This window comes from Mytilus edulis, chromosome 8, assembly GCF_963676685.1.
Source record: "Mytilus edulis chromosome 8, xbMytEdul2.2, whole genome shotgun sequence".
Classification (NCBI taxonomy): Eukaryota; Metazoa; Mollusca; class Bivalvia; order Mytilida; family Mytilidae; genus Mytilus; species Mytilus edulis.
In genome coordinates, this window is record NC_092351.1 from 19924452 (window position 1) to 19941465 (window position 17014).

General features: G+C 32.9%; 1 protein-coding gene and 1 long non-coding RNA gene across 2 annotated transcripts in view; one reads left to right on the forward strand and one right to left on the reverse strand.

Moving 5' to 3' along the window:
• The window catches only part of LOC139485023 (uncharacterized), a 33305-nt gene that overhangs the window by 12071 nt on the left and 4220 nt on the right, over window positions 1-17014 (forward strand). Inside the window, exons 16-20 of the mRNA XM_071269124.1 lie at window positions 585-768; window positions 1351-1490; window positions 2387-2481; window positions 3280-3358; window positions 4057-4165. Coding sequence (XP_071125225.1) covers window positions 585-768; window positions 1351-1490; window positions 2387-2481; window positions 3280-3358; window positions 4057-4165 — 607 coding nt within the window. The remainder of the gene's footprint in view (window positions 1-584; window positions 769-1350; window positions 1491-2386; window positions 2482-3279; window positions 3359-4056; window positions 4166-17014) is intronic.
• On the reverse strand, window positions 5355-16282 carry LOC139485025 (uncharacterized). The gene is made up of 5 exons (XR_011655234.1): window positions 16043-16282; window positions 11600-11720; window positions 10443-10641; window positions 8177-8335; window positions 5355-5482 (listed from the first exon to the last, which is right to left on the reverse strand). It is a non-coding gene; the product is annotated as an uncharacterized lncRNA (long non-coding RNA).

Below are 17014 nucleotides of genomic sequence, written 5' to 3' on the forward strand. Positions count from 1 at the left end.
GAACCAAAACATGCAGAGTTTGAATTTATGGAAGTGAGTCACTAATGGTTCTAGACCCGTTTATAACTTGTTTGTTTGATCACTCTATTTGAAGTTTTATGAATGATCATTCAAATTTTATGAAACTCATACACAATGCTAAAATCCAAAACTAGCAAACAGAGTTCCAATTTGTGCAGTGAGTCACTAATCATTCTAGAATTATGCCCCTTTATAACTTGAACAAAATTTAAAGCCATGAGAGGGAGCATTCCTAACCTAAGACACTCAATTTAGACACATTCTCCTTTTATTTTGTTGTTACTATCATATTTCTGAGGGCCTTGGTGTCCGAGTGGTCTAAGTAGTTACTACTGTAATCACTAGCCAATCAACACTGATGTTGTGAGTTTGAAGCCAGCTCATGTGGGTGCACTCTACTCCATTCTTAACTGACTAGGATTGTCTCCGGGCACTCTGGCTTCCTCCACCAATAAAAACTGGCCAACACGAAATAGTCTGAATTTGGTGTTTAAAAGTGGCGTTTAAATACCAAAAATCAAAAATCAAATGATATTTCTGATGTTAGTTTTAATACATTTTAGTTTGGAGTAGATAGAGAAACAACATTATATAACAGACACATTAAACCTTTGGTGTATGCCATCTGTCTGATGTTACCTGTAGCTTATATCATAGGACTAATATTCACACTGAAGACCCATACTTCACATTTGACTGTAGATTTCACAGCAGAACAGCTTAAGAGAGATAATGTTAATCATCAGGGTATGGTTATTTGAATAATATATACTGGATTCAGAAATTATTTTGATGTTTTTATTGCGAAAAATGGGACAGGGTTTTTATAATCGCAATAATTTAAACTGCTATTTTGAAAAATATTTCATGATTAAACAAGATTTTTCTCTAAATTACAAAAATTAAAATCGCTTTTTAGTCCAAAATAACAAAAATCTCAATCATAAATGAACCCAATAATTTCGGAATTTACAGTACTTAGATTTTTGTCGTGATGTACAAATACAATCTACAAAACAAAATTTAATAATTTGATATATGCCTTGAAATTGCTGTTGATGCAGCCTTATGTATTTTAAGTATAGTAGCATATAGTATATATGTCAAATAGACAACAACTCAACAACATATACCATCTATGTTTGGAATCTGATAAAAGATTGGCAGGAAAGTAAGACATTGTAATATAGAGAACAGGATAACAACTTCAAAGAGTTCAAAGAAGGTTATTTTAGACACTGTTTTTCTCTTTTTTTGTAATGAAAATAATGAGGAAAGGAATTAAAAGTGAGGATTATTCTGTTTCTGAGATGTAGTTTTATATTTCAGGTCACAGCCATGGTTCTCCACAATGGGGTATATTTAAAAGTATGGTTATATTGTTGTCAGCGGCCACTTTAATTGGAGTGTGTGCAGATATTGTCACAGAAAACATACAGAATTTTCTTAACACTACACAACTGTCTACGGTAACAAATATGACATATATAAAGTATTTCCCAACAAACTTAAAGAAAAAATATTTATGTATGGTAGAGATCTGAAAATAGTAAGAGAAATTATTCTCCATAATTACTATAGGTATTATTTCCCTTGATTTGATGTTAAGTATTTTTAACCCATTATCAACCGCAACATTAGTATGTATTTTGCAGTTCTTTATGAACTTCAAAAGTGGTAAATTCAGAAAGTGCAAGGTTTTTAATAATTCAAATAGTGTGATATGCTGAGTATTGCAATAATTCTCTTTCATATATCTGACATATATATCTGTATGCAGATTTCCTTGGAATGGCAATAGTTAATCTGCAATGATATATGCATACAATAATTTCTGAATTTACAGTACTACTTAAATTATTGATCAAAATTACATTTTGTTTGCAAATAGACAAGTTAGTCTTTGAATGTATACCACAAAGAAGAATCTTGATTTTTGCCTAATTGCCATATCCAGTCTTTTTTATGCTGATGTCTGACATTTCTAGGATGGGGTATATGAAGACAAAACCTCACATCATCAAAAAGGCAAAAAGGCTATCTGTAAATTTACTTTTCTAAAATATTAAGCATTCAAAACATTTTAACAATTTTTTGTAATTTTTTACGAAATATTTTCCTCTGAAACTACTTGGCAAAGTTCATTCTAGATAGAGATATTTGTGAGCAGCAAGAATGTTCAGTAAAGTAAGATCTACAAACACATTACCATCACCAAAACACAATTTTGTCATGAATTTAAGATTGTCCTTAGTCTAATTTGCACATAGACCAAGGTGAGCGACACAGGCTCTTTAGAGCCTCTAGTTCTTTTAGTTGTGACACTGTTTCCTGATAATATATATTATTATTATTCATATTTCAGTATTTTGTGAGTGTGACATTTTTATCACTGATTCCTGCCCTGCCTGAGATAGTCAATGGTATACAGTTTGCATTACAGAATAATATCAATTTAGGGTAGGTTTTCAATCAGGGCTATTCCAGAATTAAATGCAGGGAGAGGGTCCACACCAATAATATAGTATTTTATGTTATTCATTTAGAAATATCAGGAAAATGCAACCATCCATAATAAATGCATTTAACTGCCTCCCATCCAACCCAACTCTAAGTTCTAACACCACAATGAATTTTGAATTTTTATTGATTTGGCCAATCTTTTCACTATCTATAGTAACATGGATTCAAAGATATCAAAATGCTGTGGTTGTAGTGAAACATTGGTACTTATTAATCTAAATGATCATCTCAAAACTTATACTCCATACAAAAACAAGGAAAAGTTATTTAATTGTGTTCACTGTATGGCCTTCAACAATGAGCAAAACCAATACTGCATAGCAAGCTAAAAAAAGGCCTCAAAATGACAAATGTAAACAATTCAGACCAGAAATCATTAGACCTGATTTATGTATTAAATAATAAAGAAAAAACAAATATAAATATAATATACATTTTCATTTTACTGACAATTTGTGTCAGATTACAGATTGCATTATTATTACAAGTTACAAATGAATATAAGGACATCAGATATTTGCACTAAGTCCTGTCTTCCAATTGTTTACTTTTATTTAAGAGGAAATGTAAAAGTACAGAACAAATACCAAAGTCACATGAAATATAAAAGACATTCCTAAGAAAACTCAATTGAAAACTTCCTAAAATCCGTGTCTGTATGTGACTTAGAGTGAAGCTTATATTGACATTCTATGGTGTATATTTCAAAATTGATTCCATCAAATATTTTTACAGGATAGAAATAGGAACAAGTGTAGCTATACAAGTTTGTACTATAGAAGTTCCTATGCTGGTTCTGGTAGATATTATATATGTAAGTATGTTAACTTTGTATTGTGGACATTATAACAGACATTTTTATTTTAAACAAGTGTGTATAGTATAGAAATTACATTACTGGTAATCAGAGATCTTGCTGTTAATTGAATGGGTTCATGACGCTCGTTAGTTTTCTATGATGGTTTTTGACATGGCATTGTTTGTCATCAACCTATGAATTTTATTCTCCATTTCATTTTTACTACCTCTCTTTTATACTAGTCAACTAATTTTCAAAGAGTATGTGTTTTTTGTTAGTATGAAATGTGGGGTAATCACATAAATTATATGCAATTTTATTTTGATAAATGTCATGCATTGATATTAAAAACATTGGTTTACAAACTATTAAATTATCATAGAATTGTCAGGGAAAAGATTGAAAGGTGTACTGAAATTTTGGAGGTCTCTAAACTGTATTATTTTTAGCCCTTGAGATGGAGGAACTAAAAGTCTTCTATTTTACTTCTAAGGTCATGTCACCTCGTGTCTATCTAATCGTTCCAAAGAGCATTGATGATTTCAGACGATATATGGTGAATATTGTGCCCAGTCTGAGTAAAGCAAACTTGAAAAAAAAACTCAAAAATGTGTTGAACACTTTTTAAAAAAACCTGCTACAGGGTTATTATGAGAACAAATATGTTGGACATGTCACAAGGTTATTGTTAGTGGAATGTACATCTTTTTCAGCCATTTGAATTGTACATGGTATTCAACCAAGTCCACTTATGGGCAGTATTCTTTGCTGTGATTGTGATCAACTATACATTTCAAGATGGTAAAAGTGATTACTTCCAAGGTATGTTTTTATATATGACATATATGATATCAGAGGTTTGGAAATGGTCTGGATGAGGTTCAAAGAATACAGAAAAATGGACTCAAAAAATAAACATTACAAAATAAATGGGCAAAAGAAATGATATAAAAGAGAATAATAGGGTGCTAACATATAGAAGAATACACAGGCAAAATTGCAACGCATGTAAACGCATGTTTACCAGGAATTTACTGTACGTTTCTAAACATGTCAGAAACGCATGTTTGGAGCACCATACGTTAAACGCATGTTTGGAGAACGTATTGTTTACATGCGTTTATGGAAAACATGCGTTTGAAAACACGTGGTAAACGGATGTTTATGTGAAACATGCGTTTGAAAACACATGATAAACGCATGTTCATGGTAACCATATGTTTGAGAACATATGGCTAACAGATGATCATAAACCGTATGGTAAACATATGTTTGGATGATGGTTGCTTTACTTCCAGTTGCAGGTCAGATGCATATTCAGGCTATGAGATCATGATAATCAGAATTGAGCTCCAACCCTAATTTGTATAAGACTGACACCCTAACTCACAAAGTAATAGTTTGCAGGAAGATATGTCTCCCTACCTGGACACAAAATTCTGACTAAGTGTTGATTCAGTCTGCTCTTACTTCTTAATGCTTTTTGCCTAGCAAAGCAGCTTATACCAGTTTTCAAGTCTTTGCATTGACTCGGTCCCTGTTTGAACCTTTAATAACCTCCTGCACTCAAGGCAAGCACTTTCAGACTAACTGAGGTGTTCTAATAACATGTAGGATATATGAACAAAACATGTCATGATGTGAATTATTCTTTTGAAATAAAACTTTCATGGTATCAATTCTATTGCATCATATGCGCATTTCATCTGAATGCAGATGTTTTAATCAATAAAGAATCTACAGCTTTACAGTTTGCACTTTGACATGAGTTTTTTAAGGATTTTTAAGAGCGCTTACAAATTATATCATTAAGATGAGAACCCCTTAACCATCCCATCAGCTTAAAATTAAACCCATTTCTATACATCCGTGTTGAAGGCCGTACTTTAACCTATAATGGTTTACTTTTTAAATTGTTATTTGGATGGAGAGTTGTCTCATTGGCACCCACACCACATCTTCCTATACCTATGTTTTCTTAAAATGGCATGATTGATAATAAATTCTCATCTTTGGTAACAGAATATATTTTAAAAATTTGTTAACAGTATAATCAAATGTACATATATGTAACAAAAGTTAAAGTCTATTTCTTCATCTTTTTTTTCTTCTTTTAACAGTTTCTTTCCATGGCTGATTCTGAAATAAATGCAAGATGCAAATTTTATAATAAATGCAAGATGCAAATTTTATAATAACAGCAACTAACTATCAATATATTTTGATTTTAAAACAAGCAAAATAATCAAATTAAGGTTAATATTATTATTACTTACAGTGATACATGAACATCTGTATATTTACAAGCATTCTGTCAGTATTGCATTACAATTTATCAGACCACAGCTGAATTATCACGTTGTGATTGGTTAAACACCGTCACATGGTGACCCCTATGAGACAGTTTGGGGTTAGTCAGTTTCATAAGAGGTCCATGACACGTTAATGGTGACGTCATCTATTAATGTTGTTGTATTTCATTGTTAATTTTTTCAACAGAACGCAGAACAAAAGTCTGGTGTCCGATAAATTTGTTATACGGTTAACTACTGACCCCCTACAGATCCACAGAGGGTGAATAAAATTAATAGGGGATTTGGCCTCTGGCCTCACCCCCTATGGATTTCACTAACCCTCTATGGATCTGTAGGGGTCAGTAGCTAACCATATTACTTATAATATAGTCCCCTACCAGTTAAATCTCATTGTATTGGAACATATTTCTAACTTTATCTACTGTGGATTCATTATTATTCGTTGGATACCAATTTTCGTGGATTTCGTGTGAACAGTTGAACCACGAAATTAAAAGTTCAACGAATGACAATTTTTCCTATGGCTTGTATGCAGACTTCAGCAAAACCACGAAATTAAATATCCACAAACCTGTAAGTTTTCCTCAATCCACGAAAATTGGTACCCACAAAAATAAATGAATCCACAGTATAACTTGTCATGGTGTAACATGTGTAAACTATATAACAAATATCAAATCAAAGTGTTGAAAACTAATTATCTAAGTGAATTTTGTAAGACCAAGGACCATTCTAATGCAACAACGTTTGTAACGTTCATTTTGATTGGATAACGTCACTTTCTTACATGGCATCAATTGACAATTGATGCTATGGGACGTACGCGCAAGCGCAGACAGCATTTGACAGATTTTAAATACATGTTTTAACGTTGTTTTCTGTCAGTTTCATTAGAATGGAGATAACAATATTGTATTTTAAGCTCCGACGGCATCAATTTGGGATTTGATGGTCGCAAATACCCGTTTACTGTCTCCGCTAACGCGTCGCCAGTAAACTTAATTTGCGACCATCAAATCCCAAATTGATGCCGTCGGAGCTTAAAATACAATACAGTTATCTCCTAATTATTATGCTCAAAATCATTACACCAGAAAAAACTAGAGGCTCTCAAGAGCCTGTATCGCTCACCTGATTCTACCTGGGTTTTTGAAATCTTAAAAAAAAAAAAAAAAATTTGGCTACAAAGTAACAACACTTGGCCAGCACCTCATTAAGAAAGGAACATTTATGCTATGTTTGGTTTCATTCCATTCAGTGGTTCTCTAAAAGAAGTCATTTGTATGCATTTCCCATAGGGTCCTATGTTAAACTAAGTCCCCCACTGGCGGCCATCTTGAATGATGGATCGGCTACAAAGTAACAACACTTGGTCAGCACCTCATAAGAAACATTCATGCCATGTTTGGTTTCATTCCATTCAGTGGTTCTCTAGAAGAAGTTCAAAATGTAAAATGTTAACGACGACGACGGACAACAACGGACGCCAAGTGATGAGAAAAGCTCACTTAGCCCTTCGGGCCAGGTAAGCTAAAAATTAAACTGGATCTGTTACTTGTCATGATAAAACAATATCATATCAATATCTTCAAGCATGAAGAAACAATTCCTGCAAGAATGTGTCCATAGACTAGTTCATGAATGCCCCACTTGCACTATCATTTTCTTTGTTCAGTGACCATGAAATTGGGAACAAAGCTCTTATTTGGCATTAAATTTAGACAGATCATATCATTGGACTTCAACTTCATCAAGAACTACTTTGACCAAAAATTTTAACCTGAAGAAAGACAGACAGAGAAACCAATGCACAAACCGAGAAACAAAATGCCCATACATATAAAAGGGGCATAAAAAAGTGAGGAAAACTGGATGGACAGACCACAGAAAGCCTTCAAAGGGAACTAAAAAGTTAAAACCATTGAAAATCACATATATCAGAATACCTATTTAAACAGTGATTTTTTTTTTCTTCTCAAATAACTACAATTTCTGTTTGCATCCTCAACTGTCACCTTTCTCTAGTTAAAATTGTTTGATATACTTTACATGTCATTTTTAAAGCATAAAGGTACATGTTTAATGTGTTTTGTCTAACTAATATAAACTTCCTAATAATCCAAATTGCAAAATAATTATGTTTTAAATTTTACTACTTTTTTGTTGTTGAGGGCAAAGAAATTCAAAAGTAACATTGTAATCCCACATGTAGCATTAATTCTGCACCACGAATATTGGCTGATGTGCAATGGATTAACACAGTAGCGCAAATTTTGATTAAGCCGAAGTGCGATAATGGCATTGTGACACTTTTTTATCGATAAAATTGCTGAATTGCTAAGGTGGTAATTTGAATTTGTTTATCATATTTTCTATGTTATTTTTTAATGTTTACATGTGAATTTGGTCAAGGAAAATCCTGTTTACCACCCACTTCATTTAGTGGTGATATAATTTGATTGGTTGAGGTCACAAGTTGATAAAACATTCATATATTATATTCTATATAACATAATACCTTGTCTTAACTTGCTCATGCTGGTGTCCATGTACTGTGTCTAATATTTTCCCCTTTTCTTCACTTATATATGTTCCATTTCTCCCAAAAGTAAAAAATAAACTCAACTTCATCAGGCCCATTGACATATATTAGCTTGCTTTTGTGGAAAAATGACCTCTGAAATTAAAACAATTAAAATATTGATTTTATTACAATTTACTGATTTAAGGATTATCTTATGTACCTATGTTTAGTAAACCAGATGCTCTGCAGGGCACAGCTTTATAAGATTGCAGAGGTCAAACCCTGAACATGTGGAGCAAGTATGACACAACATTTAAGCTTGATACAGCTCTGAATTTGGATTGTGATTAAATAGATGACACAACATAGGTTTCTGACACAGAATAAATATGTGGTCTAAGAACTTAAACTTAAAAACTTAAAAATTTTAAATTGGAAAAATGGTTAAAAATTGACTATAAAGGGCAATAACTACTTCAGGGGTCAACTGACCATTTTGGTCCTGTTGACTTATTTGTAAATCTTACTTTGCTGAACATTTTTGCTGTTTACAGTTTATCTCTATCCATAATAATATTAAAGATAATTTCCAAAAACAGCAAAATTTCTTTAAAATTACCAATTCAGGGGCAGCAACCCAACAACGGGTTGTCCCATTCATCTTAAAATTTCAGGGCAGATATAGATCTTGACCAGATAAACAATTTTACCCCATGTCAGATTTGCTCTAAATGCGTTGGTTTTTGAGTTATAACCAAAAACTGCATTTAACCTCCATGTTCTATTTTTAGCCGTGGTGGCCATGTTTTTTGATGAAATGGGAATCTTGGTTTGATGCTGGGTCAGCGGACGCATTTTTCAAACTAGATACCCTAAAGATGATTGTGTCTAAGTTTGGATTAATTTGGCCCGGTAGTTTCAGAGGAGAAGATTTTTGTAAAAGATCATGGAAATTAATGAAAAATGATTAAAAATTGACTATAAAGGGCAATAACTCCTAAAGGGGTCAACTGACCATTTTGGTCATGTTGACTTATTTGTAAATCTTACTTTGCTGAACATTATTGCTGTTTACAGTTTATCTCCATCTATAATTATAATATTCAAGATAATAACCAAAAACAGTAAAATTTCCTTAAAACTACCAATTTAGGGGCAGCAACCCATCAAGGGGTTGTCCGATTCATCTGAAAATTTCAGGGCAGATAGATCTTGACCTGATAAACAATTTTACCCATGTCAGATTTGCTCTAAATGCTTTGGTTTTTGAGTTATAAGCCAAAAAATGCATTTTACCCCTATGTTCTATTTTTAGCCATGGCGGCCATGTTTTTTGATGAAATGGGAATTAAAACACAAACTTTATTCTAGATACCCTAGGAATCAATCAGATGAAGTTTGGTTTGAATTGGTTCTGTAGTTTCAGAGGAGAAGACTTTTGTAAATGTTAACGACGACAGACGCAGGACGACGGACGCCAAGTGATGGGAAAAGCTCACTTGGCCCTTTGGGCACAGTGAGCTAAAAATGCTTATTTGGGACCTTTTTTTTGGCCCCTTATTCCAAAACTGTTTGGACCAAAACTCCCAAAATCAATCCTAACCTTCCTTTTGTGGTCCTAAACCTTATGGTCATAGAAATTTCATAGATTTCTGTTGACTTATACTAAAGTTATTGTGCGAAAAATAAGAAAAATGCTTATTTGGGCCCTTTTTCGCCCCTAATTCCTAAACTGTTGGGACCAAAACTCCCAAAATCAATCCCAACCTTCCTTTTATGGTCATTAACCTTGTGTTTAAATTTCATAGATTTCTATACTTGATTGTAAAGAGAGCTTCCAATTAAAATAAATAGTATGTTACTGCTAACATGGTTAATTTTCAAACTAACCCAAGAATAAAAAATGTCACCTCTACATGTATGTCCTCAACATTTACTTGTACATGTACGTACATTGTACATGTAAGGGACGACATCAAAAGATTGATGTAGGATAAAAAATTTAAATCAAATAGTTTGGGGGTGGGGGGTTTAAAATTCTGCAAGTTTTGTATATCTAAAATCGATATTTACATATATATATCCCTATTGGTAAATCAATTTTTCCCAAATTAAGTTAAGAGGGGGGTGTGGGGGTCAGTGAAAAAACTATGTGAAGTAAGTTTTTTATCCTACATTGTACATTGAACTTTTGATGTCGTCCCTAAGTCTGAAAACAAAAAAATATTTAAACAACTTAAACATAACATTCATGACATACCTCTAATCATACATTTGCAATGTTTCATTGGCCATGTTGGCTGCTGCTCCTTATTTGCACATGAATCAATACAGCACTTTTCAAATCCACTACTAGTCTAGATACATGTATAAATATAGAAATCATCGCCTCTAATGACTTCTGTTTTGTTGATTATTTTCCACTACTTCTTTAAGTGCTTGTACTTTCTTTAAAAATGCTAAAAGAAAAATGTTTAAATGCATAAACATGATAAAAGGAAGTTATGATACATGTAACTGGCAAAATTGCCTCACTTTGACATTTCAAAATAAGACTAACAGATTTGCCCTAAAAAATATGACTTTATAAAAAGCATTTCATCAATTATTTTAATGTTCTTCTGCATCATTTCAAATCAATATGATCACTATAACATTTTAATGAATGAACTGGTTATATTGCATCTCTGATTTTGTCAATAAATGTCAATCTTTGGGCAATAAACATAATACATTTACATGTATTAACATGATTAAGGAATTTGAAATTTTAAGTTACATGTGTATATGAAGATGTGGTATGAGTGCCAATGAGACAACTCTCCATCAAAATAACAATTTATAAATGTAAATTATAGGTCAAGGTACGGCCTTTAAGTTTAACATAGAGCCTTGGCTCACACCGAACAGAAAGTATATACATGTATGTATCACAATTTTGTGCTGTATTCGTGTCAGTTCTGACTTTAATACACCTATGTAGATAATAAAATTGAGAATGGAAATGGGGAATATCTATACATTAAATGTCTATCAAACCATCTAATGCCCAATTTTTTAAATTTCTATAGAATTACAACCACATGATTAATTATCTGCCTTTTCACAATGAAAATGACAAGAAAAAAAATAGTATAATAACAGCATCACCCTTTTATAAAGTGACTTGTATTTATTTTGTACACTGTTAAACAATCTTTTGTGTCTGGCTTCATGCATTTAGTGATATTTCTTTTCAATATTGATTGGTATGTCTTATATAAAATTATGAGTGAGTTTTAATTCATGTTTCAAACAAGCAGATAGTACATGTATATGGGTATTAAAATTAGAAAACATTTCAGAAAAGAATACCCACTTTAGAGTGGTCCGTAACAGCGCAAGACACATGTAATCTTATTTTTTTATTTAAATTACCTTTAAAGGAATTATTGAAGCATCATCACGCATGACTGGAGAGGCCCCAGTTTGGCAGTCAGTGCAACCCCCCACTTTTATTAACATTTCTGGATCTGCCACTGTTGACCAATTCAACTAGCTGTGAAAATGAGATAAAGGTTATGTGAAACTTGGCATTCACTACACACAAAACAGTTGACCTATTACTTATTTACTTGGAATGATCAAGTTTTTACATATACTAAAATCATATAAAATCAAACAGTGACTGTGTATCCCAAACTCTGTGCATGTACATGTATGATTGACAAAAGGAGGTCAATGGTTTTCAGGGTGTTTGGTGGTGTTTTGGGTAACGAAATTAAAAGACCCACCCCTCTGGATTTCATGTTTTTATGCCCCAGATTTTGCAATCAGGACCCCTCCAACCCCCCTAAAACACAAATACTTTGTTTACAAAATACCCTGTTCTCACAAGAAGGTCATAAATAAGGGACCAGTACCCTATTCTAACCAGCAGGGGGTATCGGGATCGTTTGCCCTGATTACATGTTCGCCCTAGGTTTCAGAGATGCAAACAGGTTTTTTTTCCTGTCAGACAATGGGGCCTACAGGGTACCAAGTTTTGCCAGACCCATCAAATTTCTGCCAGACCCATATTTTCACTCAAAAATCAAATGAAATTATGCTATTGAACAAACGTTAATTTTGATTTTGATGATATTATTATTATTTTAAAATAACCTGTGATTCATAAAAATTGTAGTTTTATCGGCCATGACATATTTCCTGAAATTATCAACTATCATGTATGCTTAATGGTGGCACGGTAGTATTTGCATTCCAGAATTTAGGTTGCTCTTTTGTGTACCCTACTTAGGTAAATGTATCTAAACAGTGTGATTGGACAAAAAATACAGTATCAACTGAACATACTTTCCCAAACAATGGGATGAATCAGGTGTAGAAAAATATGAAATAATTTTACATACAGATGAAAATGAATTTTTGAGAATTTTTTAAAATTTTGTATTCACTGCACCATAAAACACCTAAAAGTACTAGTGGCCTTAGGTTTTTAAAAATAGCAAAAAAAGTAAACGGTCATGATACATATTCAAATTCATTTTTGAATATTAAAATGAAAGTACTTCAGTTAACTGTGAATGTAGAATTTTTTGCGGTGTTAGAAAGTGGTGAAAATTCTAAAAAGGCTATCATTATCCCTTATGGGCCAGGAAATACTACCGTGCCACCTTAAGGGGGATATATATTTTTACACTAAATCAATAAAGGAACTTTTTTTACCCATGCAAGTTGTAAGTTTATCAATAAAAAGTTGATTAAGGGCAACTATGATAAAAACAAGCCTTTAATTCCACCCCTGAGAGTAAAAATTGCTGATTCAGCAAATTTTGGCTGATGTGTAGGTAATAATGTAAAAATTTACCTAGAAAGTAGAACTTCATTATTTTTATGTAACTTGCAAATTATTTTTAATTATAAATGCTCGCTTTAACTTTTCGCAGTGTCTGACACATGTGCAACCACTGAAATTTGAGACGCAACATTCTTCGGTTGCATGTACATCCTATTATTTTCACCGAAATAAATAAATTGCATAATTTCTTATTTTTTTCAACACAAGTACAGCTATACTAGTTTTCTTGAGGTTTAATTTGTAGTTCTAATGTAAAATGACACCAGAAGGAGCTTTTGGGGAACCAGTATTAGTGGTTAAGGGGTTCTTACTTAGTCATCTATCTCTCATATTGGTCTGAAAAAGAGATAGAAATAGGGGTTTCTGTACATTAACTAGACATTATTTTTGACAAAGAATGTATTTATGATGCTATATCAGCAAGATTAAATGGTTTATTCATTTTCCATGCAAATATCATTAGTTGTTAATATTTTCTGAAAGTGAAAAGCACAATAAAGGCAAATTGATTATGTAAGGGGACATAATTTAACTTAATGCATACATGAGAAATAGACAAACAGTCAACTTAGAGATGTATTCTAGTACATGTATTGTCAAACAGATTTTGGAATAATAGTTAACTGCAATCTAAAGACTCTTGTTGTATTGCCCTCATAATCTGGAAATGTTTAAAGTAATATAAGGCATGCTGTAAAATGTGGAATGGACTTTAATATCAGTTTTCATGATTTGGTGCTTAAACTGTTTCTTTTTGTCAGATTAACCATAAACATAGTTGGTCATCCAATAATTCCTCCTGAATCACCATGTTTGACTTCTGTGTTGATTTGAAACATAATATATTTGGGTTTTGTTCACTCCTTAAGTAAAAATGGTAAAATGAAAAAAAAGTGAAAATCTGCCAGATAGGGTAGGGATGTAATGTTTCATTTTTTTTGGTAAGAAATGAATGCAGACTAGTATTCTTTATTGTAATATGTTCCAAAGTAAGAAGTCTATGAATCATAGGTGTCATGACTGGTTTCAAGTTTGTTATGTCTTGGTTAAGGTGGCACGGTAGTATTTGCATTCCAGAATTTAGGTTGCTCTTTTGTGTACCCTACTTAGGTAAATGTATCTAAACAGTGTGATTGGACAAAAAATACAGTATCAACTGAACATACTTTCCCAAACAATGGGATGAATCAGGTGTAGAAAAATATGAAATAATTTTACATACAGATGAAAATGAATTTTTGAGAATTTTTTAAAATTTTGTATTCACTGCACCATAAAACACCTAAAAGTACTAGTGGCCTTAGGTTTTTAAAAATAGCAAAAAAAGTAAACGGTCATGATACATATTCAAATTCATTTTTGAATATTAAAATGAAAGTACTTCAGTTAACTGTGAATGTAGAATTTTTTGCGGTGTTAGAAAGTGGTGAAAATTCTAAAAAGGCTATCATTATCCCTTATGGGCCAGGAAATACTACCGTGCCACCTAATAGACCTCCTTCCTAGAGTGCGAATTTCTAAAACAAAAAACAAAAAACATGACGGAAATACGGAGAATTGTTTGGGGCGAGATGGAAAAGGTACAAAAGACTATTACTGAGCGGAAATACTGGTTCCCGGAGTTAGAAAATGCGGGGGAACAGGACATTTACTTTTATTAAAGATGATCGCAATTTTATAAACAAAATACTCTGCTGGGGCCGACGGGGATTTCAGTTTTGGCGGACCCAAGCGGACTTAAATATTGCCGGCCATCAGGTCCTGCACAGCTACGAGTTTTGCCGGACCTGCATAAATTCTGCCCCTTAGGTCCGACGGGTCCGACGATAAGTTGCATCTCTGAGGTTTGTTCGCACTGAGTTTGTTCGCCCTGATAGTCCGTTCGCCCTGGGTTCGTTCGCCCTATATTCATCTATGATATGTATATATGTTACATTAATAAACGAAATATATAAATATATATTTCAATTTATGTTCATGTATATCTATTAAAAGTTAAATACAGAATATTTGGCAAATTTATATTAATTAAATAAAATTTTTGGCTGCATTGTTACACTTTATTTTATAATTACTTTTTATTACTAATGATTGAATTTTGATTGCTGATAAGGTATCATTTGAAATCTTTGATATCTCTGATTGTTATATGAATTTTCTTTGATGGATTAATTATAATGAAAATAACATTTTTCTCAAAAAAAATAGTCAGCTTGGATAGATAAAAACACCGATGACAAGTGATCAATGTACAGCAGTGTGACTGTGTTTTTGGTATTTGTTTTACTAAGAGTAATTCAATTTGATAGTGAATGTACAGAAACTTATAACCTAGTCCTAGTAGCAGCTAGCTATAAACAACATGATAAATCGCAAATATTCGGCCAAATTGTAGACTGACTTCAACACATTCAATTATATACATGTACACACAACGCAACACTATTTACTAAAAATTGAAATCAGGGCGAACGGACTCTGGGCGAACAGGTATTAGGGCGAACAGAAACTAGGGCGAACTGGGATCAGGACGGACGGACCCAGATTCCCAGCAGGGCATGAAACAGCAACCCTAATTTTTGGCATATTTGTAATATAAAAGTAATATAGGAAGTACCCCCCCCCCCCTTTTTCCCAGATACAAACATACCATTCATATGTCGGATAGTGTTGTATTATTATGTTTTATGATATAAACTCATCATGCTCAATGGAACTGAAAGTTGAAGTACATGAAGTATGGAAGATGTCTTAAATTATTTACAGAGTATGGACTATGGTAGTCCAAATAATTATGACGTCTTGAAAGGCTATTATAATTTTTTTCTTTGACGTCTTACTTCGACCGTCAAAGAAAAAAAATATAATAGCCTTTCAAGACGTCATAATTATTTGGACTAGGACTATGGACGATGTGCACGGTGTGGCGGTACATGGTCGACACAGAGAGAATTTAATGCTTACATCTTTCTGCTTTAAAAATCCATTTTAATAAATGTGAATGATAAATTTATTTTTACCTTTCTTTGTGCTTTCCAAGTGGCAAGTCACCAATCAAAACAAAAACACTTTCCTTTGCGTTGACTTTCATTTCAATCGTTCCCTGTTTTTTTCCAGTGAATCTACAAGTTATCTATTTCCATTTATTTGTTAATCGGTTTGGCCATCAGTTTGAACAACCAGAGTTGTTTATACCATATATCTCTGACTCTGTCCATTCTTGCAGTTAGTTTAAAAAAATTGAAACCTCCATCCGCAGCTCGTGATCAGCGTCCATAGTATTGCGTCATAGTATACAAAATGGTAACGGTGAGAATTCCGGGTTTGCGTACTCACGTACATTTGCTAAAGTGAGGGTCTGGAAACCGTTTCGGGAGGAAAGAATAAAGAATGATGGACAAATTTAAGTGCAGAATAATGAGAAAAAAATAAAGAAAGGAAAGAGGAGAGTAAAAAAAAGCAAAAAATAGAACAAAGAACATTTGAGAATCATGGGGTTCAACTTCTAAATTATAATTAGACTGAATATTGAAAATTATTGAAAGTAAAGGACACATTATAAATGAAGAAACAGAGAAAATGTTAATGGTCTGAAAATTAAAGATATAAAGGACCCTCATCCAGAACCTTGTATTTATTATTATTCAATTAGTTTGTTACATTCAGGGGCGGATCCAGGATTTTCAGTTAGGGGGGGGGGCAAAGTTTTATATTCCGGCCGAGCGGAGGGAGGCGAAAAAAATTTGGAGTTTTTTTTAGGTAAAATTATTAAAATATTCTTCCAAAGGGGTGAAATGTAGATATTTCGAACTATTGTGCAGTAAAATGAGCAAGAAATTAAAGTTTCAAAATGAAACGGCCATAATCCACACAGGTCTGACAACAATCTACAGATAGACGGACGCAAAGTGAGACGAGACAGTTCACAATTGCTCACCTGACCAATATATTTTGCAAACGAAAATTTCTACTTTTACCAGAGATTTTTTATT